This window comes from Cannabis sativa, chromosome 5, assembly GCF_029168945.1.
Source record: "Cannabis sativa cultivar Pink pepper isolate KNU-18-1 chromosome 5, ASM2916894v1, whole genome shotgun sequence".
Lineage (NCBI taxonomy): Eukaryota > Viridiplantae > Streptophyta > Magnoliopsida > Rosales > Cannabaceae > Cannabis > Cannabis sativa.
In genome coordinates, this window is record NC_083605.1 from 5,199,327 (window position 1) to 5,207,040 (window position 7,714).

The following is a 7,714-nucleotide window of genomic DNA, read 5'->3' on the forward strand; positions in this document are numbered from 1 at the left end:
TGGTTAATGATTGCAAAATTATTTTATCTTCTTTGAGTCATGTTGCTATTCAGTTTGTTGAACGATTTGTGAACAAAACCGCTCATTGTTTGGCGTGTAGCTCTTGTTTTTTCCCAAGTCGTACTTTTCAGAATTATCAATTAAGTCCTGAATTACGTAATATTGTACTCGGTTAATGAAAGTTTACTTTTATTCAAAAAATAATAAATAATAATAATAAATAAAAAAAAATAAATATTTATTTATTTAATTGTTTTCTTTTTAGAAAAACAAATAATTTCACTTATAAATACATAATCCTTTGGACGCCATTTTCGTCCAAACCAAGCTGCTTGAAAGGCATTAAACAGAGAAAGGCTTTCCTATTTATTATTTTTTTCTCTTTAAAGAAACTCTTCTCTTTCCCGCTTACTCTTATCGAATCCCCTAAATCTTCATCGCTCTGCCATTAAAGCCAGGCAAGTTTTTCTTTATATATTTATAGGTTTATGCGAGGTCTTTATCATTTATGTCTCCATACTCTTCCTTATACGTGATTTTTGTGACTCTGTAAGTTCAACCGATAAATGTGATTTCTTTGGTACCTTAATCGTTTTCTTCTTCTGCGTTTTCTGTATTTGCAATGTAATATGTTTGAGTATATGGGCTTAGTCTGTTTTTGAACCTTTACTATTTGGTTAAAAACCCTAGCCTTATATGATCACCGAATGGAAGTTGCAGATGAAGGTTTTGAAATTTTATTCTTTGGACTAGCTTTGCTCTCTTAGTAACAAAATTTCAAAGAATGTATTGTGTTATACATTTTTTTGGGGTATGCTGTATATGCTGAGTGGTAATATTATTTGTGCCATTTATATATTTATTTTTAGCTGGATTTTATTTTACTTTTTACACTGCAGTTTCTTCCAAACAGGAAGAAGAAAAATGATCTCTTTTACTGGAGTGATTGTGCAACTTTGTATTTTTTGTGCTAATAATCCAAAAATCTGATTTCACTAGTGTCTGGAAAAACGTGCTTCACAATATAAGGAGTAGAAATTGTTTTTTTTTTAGAAAATAAAAATAATAATAAATTTTGGGTATTTAACTTTACGAGTTAAATTTCTGATTCTTGTAATTTATATGAAAATTATCTGTAGCAGGGATGTTGTTATAATAATAATCTTTCCTTTTGGACTGTTGTGGTTAAAATTCGAGACTTTTGGCTTAGAGCTTCAGTGTTGTTGGTTCTGTTATAGAGTTTACATGTTTTCTCTTGTTTATTATATAGTTGCTTTCTTTTGAGGCTTGAGAAAGTAGTTATGTATTATAGTATCATGTCTTCTATTTGGTGCAATATGATTCTCATGAGCTAGCTAAACGTGTTATCTGTGTTACAACTTACAATAGTATTGATGTCTTTATATTGTGAAGATTCTTAGCATGTATTTTTTTTTTTTTTTTGATATTAGAGGCTGGAGCCAGATAAGAAAAAGATATTTTATGGCGGGCGACGCAGGAAGAGGTTTGGAATGCCAGAAGACTATGGATGGGAAGGAGAGTAATGGAAATGGTTTGAAAAAGGCCATACCTTCTTGCTGCTTAAAGGCTAAGGCTTCAGCCCCTGAACTTGAAGCAAAATGCCATTCCACAGTTGTCTCTGGGTGGTTCTCAGCTTCTAAATCTGGTTGTTATTATCTCTTTCATCATTAGTTGTTCTGATAGTTTGAATTTAACCTTGTTATTTTCTTATGCAATAAGTGCTATGTAATCATTTGATCGACTTGGTTAGCTAAATATGCTGCTATAACTGACCCTCCCACTTGGTTTGTTTCTTAGTTACAGACAAATCTGGTAAAGTTGTTTATTTCAACAATCCGATGTGGCCTGGTAAGAACTACTTATACAAGTTGTTGCATCCTCTCATTTGATCGATTCTATCAATTCCTTTTGACATTGTATTTTTTTACTAATGGAATTGAAATATTATAGCTAGAATATTTGTTGTATTTCTTTTTTCAAAAATCATAGTTCTTTTTTGATTATTTGATGTGGCTAGACACTTACATTTTTCCCTACTCCAAATGCACACTTTGCTTTCTTTTCTTTTTGTTTTCAACTTTCCACCTTGACTGGCTATCATGCATCTTGTTTGTGCGTTGCACAATACTTCTCATTCTTATTCTTTGTACCCTTTCTTAATATTTACTTGTTGAGCAGGAGAAGCTCATTCCCTGAAAGTAGAACGTGTTTTGTACAAGGGACAGTCAGAGTTTCAAGAGGTTCTGGTTTTTGAGGTTTGGCATTTTCAATCTGAAGTGTTACTATGTTTAGCTTAAGTTTCCTCTATTTCATTCTTCTTTTTAAGACCTTGTATTCTGATTATTGATTGTCAATTCCTTGTTATTCAGTCTTCAGCATATGGAAAAGTGCTAGTTCTTGATGGCATCATCCAGCTCACTGAGAAAGATGAATGTGCCTACCAGGAGATGATTGCGCATCTTCCCCTTTGTTCGATCTCCTCACCCAAAACTGTAATTACATCCATTCTAATGGTTTTAATTTTCTGCAAATTTCAATAATAGATTGGTATATGCTACAGCTCTGTTTTGGATTATTTTTGTTCCATATTGCTCTGTCATTTTGCATTACCTAATGGTTTCATGTTGGAATTAGGTATTCATGTGTCTCCATATAAGAAAAATACTATATCTATAATATGTGGTATGTTAAGTGCTGAAGTTTGTCCTTGGTTAATTTTTAAGATATTTGTTTTTTAAGATCAGCATTAGGACAACTTGCATGAGCGCTGAGAGTATTTTTTTCTTCTTCTTCTTCAGTCGATTCTAGTATGCTCCCATTAGTGTTTAATAAATTTCCTTGTATCATTATCTAGCAATTTAAGTTTCCCTTCATCTGAGGTTAATAGAGTCATTTTTATCTTCGGTTGAATTACCTCTGAAGGATTTAGGTTGGAAATGCTGCTTTAAATTTACTTTAATCATAGCTTTGGTGCCAACTCTTCCATTAGCAACGTTTTGTTCACCTATCCTGTTACAGATACCGAGTAAAATATATTTGGATATTTATTTACAACTCTAATATTTCTGAAGAAAGTTTGTTAGACTTAAAATAGCACTTGAGAAGTGTATCGATTAATGACTTCTCTGTTGCACTTGATAGAATGCCTTCCAATTTTTCAACTTTTCATATTTTGTTAAATGCTCTTAAATTACACTGTGCAGGTTCTTGTTGTTGGTGGTGGTGATGGTGGTGTTCTTAGGGAAATTTGTCGGCACAGTTCTGTCGAACACATTGATATATGTGAGATAGATAAGATGGTTATTGATGTGAGTAGTGATGCAAGTACATCCTACATGCATTAATTTGCTCCTGTCTATTGGAGTCCTCCCAACTAATAGTAATTATTCTGGTTTCTTCTTGGTTTAGGTCTCTAAGGAGTTTTTTCCAGAGCTAGCTGTTGGATTTGAGGACCCTCGTGTCCATCTTCATATTGATGATGGTATGATTAGCATAATACTTTGTTATGTAAACAATTTTTTTAAATTTTTTTTTCAATTAGGTAGGAAACAAAGTCGAATTTTATTTCTTTAACTTGTTTCTGATCGTTCATTAAAATACATGAATGATAAATACTTTGTTAGTTAAGCATTGGTAAACATGGACATGAAATTTGTTTAAATGATTACAGAGCTCTAATCTTTTTTTTTTACAATTGTGACAGCTGTTAAATTTTTGAGGGATGCACCTGAAGGGAGATATGATGCTATTATAGTGGATTCATCAGACCCTGTTGGTATGCTCTATTGTTCTGTACTATTTGTAATCTCCATTTCATTTGGCATTAACTTGAATGTTCTTTCTAAATTCATCAACTTATAACTTGGCCTAGATTGTCTTTTGTTATTACTCTACATTTACAAAAGGAAAGTAGAACACTGTCATAGCTTCTTGCAATGCTGTATAGTTTTAATTTCTTAAAGATAATGGAGTAGTTACTAAATGATTTGAGATCCCCTCTGTTTTAGGTCCTGCTCAAGAGCTTGTTGAGAAACCATTTTTTGAGACAATAGCTAAAGCATTAAGGCCTGGTGGTGTTCTCTGCAACATGGCGGAAAGTTTCTGGCTTCATACACATCTTATTCAAGACATGATTTCTGTTTGCCGGGACATGTTTAAAGGTTCAGTTCATTATGCATGGACAAGTGTTCCCACCTACCCAAGGTATCGCCTTTTATTATAATCTCCTCAATCTTCAGTCATCTCTGTAATTATCATTATTAATCTGTTATACTACTGTTGAGTAAAATAATTCAGGCATTCTTACCACTTGTTATGCAGTGGTGTCATAGGTTTTCTAATATGCTCGACCGAGGGGCCACCCGTTGATTTCAAGAATCCAGTCAATCCTATTGAAAAGCTAGAAGGAGCTGTCAAACATAAAAGAGAACTTAAGTTCTATAACTCAGAGGTGAGAAATCGTTACTCTTTATATCTTGTACCTTAGACGCTATAATTTTTCAATTTAGGGGCCGCCCGCCTGTTGATTTCAACGATAGATGACTGTTGAGTAAAACAAGGCTTTGTCTGTTTGATAGGTGCACAGAGCCGCGTTTGCCTTGCCAACGTTTGTGAAGAGGGAGGTGAGCTTACTTGGTGATAGTCCAACCCCGGCTCGGTGAATTGGTTTCACCGATTATTGAAATTAGAAGTGTGTATTGAATGTAGGTTAGTACACTATAAATGAAACTGTAGATGGGATGTTGAGCTACTTGTTGCCTATTATTGATATCTATTGTAAAATTATGGTTTGTGTCATTATGATTTGTAAGTGTGGATGTTATGCTTTATTTTCGTAACTTTCTATTCGGACATGATTTGGTCATTTATGAATAATAATTATGTAATATCCAGGAACTTAAAAAGGTCATTGTTTTCAAACCAATAAATTTGGATTGTAATGTTAAACAATTTTCTCTTTTGGAAAAACTGGACGTTTTGTTATCATGCACAACCAACCACACAATACTAATTTGTTAATTATTTCCTTAAAAAAATAATTTAACCTATATATGATTTAAACATTTAATAAAATCTTAATTAGTATGTATTAATAAAAATTTCGAAGGAAATAATTAATTAGGGTTTAGGGTTAATTATTTCCTTCAAATGATTTAAACATTTAATAAAATCTCTACATTAATTAAGACACGCAGTTGCCCCTCTCAATTTTCGCCTAACAACACCCCAAATGCCTTCTTTGAAGGGAACGCATCCATGCCTCAGAAATAGCATTCACAGCAAATCTCTTCGAAGCTCATCATTTTTTTTGGCCGTTAAAATTTTTTTCTGAACTATTGAGATTGTTAGATTTAAGGACTCTTGTTTAATTTTAGTAAAAAAATTCTAACATGGATGAAAGTTCAGGGGACATGATTTAATACATATCAAAGTCTGAGGGACATGATTTGGTAGATATAAAGTCTAGGAAGCATGGTTTAGTACATAAACAATCACTAAAACAGTAAAATTGAAAAAATTCTTAATTAGCCTATTATTATTATTATTATTATTATTATTGTTAATAATAGTATTACTATTACACTTCTCAATTTGGTTATTAGGAAAGCATGTAAAATGATGTTTATTACAAGTCTTGTGCCAACACTCCATCTCTGTTTGAACAGAAAAGAAGTACCAAAGTGATCTCAGAATCTACACAAATATAGGGATATGATTTTGTCCCGTTATTATACTTTCACGGTTTGTAATCCGGGATGTACGACATGTTGGGTTTTATGCCCTAAATAAAACTCATTTCAATATAATCAGATTTACTTATTAATATAGATCAGAAATAACATTTAATGTTGCATGGTTCACATGATTTATTTCATGATTATACGTACATAATGTATAAATTCATCTGAAACCCTTTTCACATACTTGATCCTGTTTATTGTGCTGTCAACACATTGGAAAGTAAACATGACTATGTGAATAAAGTTTCCTAGATTTATCAGACACAGGGTTTTACTGATATGATAATCTACAACAGAGTTTACTTGCATTTGGAGAAGTGCTATGTTCTTTCCAGAGCATTGGTTAAAGTAAAGCTCAGGTTGGATGCATGGAGTATGCATCGGAAGGGACCGATATTGAACTTTGACTTAGATTTATTAAACTTACCGTAATATCTATTCAAGTCAATATCGCCTAGTTGATCCTAGATCAAATGATCTTAATCCTGATATGATTAGGCTCAATCTTGAAAGGCTATTCGTGTTCTTTGATTTGTTAGTTAAGCCTACTTTTAGGTCAGGGTGATACGTACATTTTGGGAACACGGTAGTGCAATTGAGTGGGAGCGCTATCATAAACATGGAATCTATAGCTTCTATCTGGCGAATAGTAAGCAAAGGATGATCTCCTTCGAGCTTGACCAAACGAACATAAATGGTGGAGTACTCATTTCACATAAGCTGAAATATCATTTATACGGGGTCAAGTGTTTTAAGGAATAAATACATTGTAGGGTGTAACGGTAATCTAATCCCTTTACAGTGTAGATCATTCATATAGAGGATCATTGATCACATTAGGATTATAACAATGGATAACTAATGATGTGTCTATATGGTGGAACATATAGAGCATTCTATATACTGAGAGTGCAATTCTAAGTTCTATGCGTGGATTCAACGAAGAATTAATAAGTTAGTGAATTTTAGTGCTAAATTCTTGATCTACTTATTGGAAGCTCGGTTATATAGACCCATGGTCCCCCCACTAGTTGAGATAATATTGCTTGTAAGACTCATGTAATTGGTTTTGATTAATCAATTATAATTCTCAAATTAGACTATGTCTATTTGTGAATTTTTCACTAAGTAAGGGCGAAATTGTAAAGAAAGAGTTTATAGGGGCATATTTGTTAATTATGATACTTTGTATGGTTCAATTAATAAATATGATAAATGACAATATTATTTAATAATTATTTATAGTTATTAAATAGTTAGAATTGGCATTTAAATGGTTGAATTAGGAAATTGGCATTTTTGAGAAAATCAGATACAAAAGGTGTTAAAATTGCAAAATTGCAAAAAGCAAGGCCCAATCCACTTGTATAGGGCCAGCCACTTTTGTAGGAAATTTAAACTGATTTTTTTATTATTTTAATGCCAAATAATTCAAACCTAACCCTAGTGGAATGCTATAAATAGATAGTGAAGGCTTCAGGAAATTTACACTTAAATTTTCTATTTTTCCTTCAGAGAAAAACCTGAGCCTTCTCTCTCCCTATCTTTAGCTGTCACTTCTTCTCTTCCCTCTTGAGAATTTCGAAATCCTTAGTGATTACAGTAGTGCCCACACACATCAAGTGATACCTCAATCATAGTGAGGAAGATCGTGAAGAAAGATCATCAACAAAGGAGTTTCAGCATCAAAGATTCAGAGAAAGAGATCCAGGTTCAGATATTGATAATGCTCGCTACGTAAAGGAATCAAGGGCTAGATATCTGAACGGAAGGAGTCATTATATTCCGCTGCACCCAATGTAAGGTTTCTTAAACTTTATATGTGTTTATTTCATCGTTTTAGAAAGTTCATATTTAGGATGTTAATAAACATACTTGTGAGTAGATCTAAGATCCTGGTAAAATAATTTCCAACAACTGGTATCAGAGCCATGGTAATTGATTTACTTGCA

At 32.8% G+C, this 7,714-nt stretch overlaps 1 protein-coding gene across 4 annotated transcripts; it reads left to right on the forward strand.

Moving 5' to 3' along the window:
• Window positions 1-276: 276 nt before the first annotated feature.
• Window positions 277-4,968, forward strand: LOC115716589 (spermine synthase). 4 transcript variants are annotated; one of them, XM_030645419.2, is made up of 11 exons: window positions 277-458; window positions 1,452-1,666; window positions 1,819-1,869; window positions 2,200-2,276; window positions 2,391-2,513; window positions 3,225-3,329; window positions 3,430-3,502; window positions 3,725-3,796; window positions 4,029-4,224; window positions 4,342-4,471; window positions 4,599-4,968. In XM_030645419.2, the coding sequence occupies exons 2-11, from the start codon at window positions 1,483-1,485 to the stop codon at window positions 4,680-4,682; spliced, it is 1,095 nt and encodes a 364-aa protein (XP_030501279.2). In that variant the 5' UTR covers window positions 277-458; window positions 1,452-1,482; the 3' UTR covers window positions 4,683-4,968. The 4 variants fall into 4 exon arrangements, with proteins under 4 accessions (XP_030501279.2, XP_060971294.1, XP_060971295.1 ...); XM_061115311.1 differs by having other exon boundaries at window positions 291-462; XM_061115312.1 differs by having other exon boundaries at window positions 299-462; window positions 1,825-1,869.
• The last annotated feature ends 2,746 nt before the right edge of the window (window positions 4,969-7,714 follow it).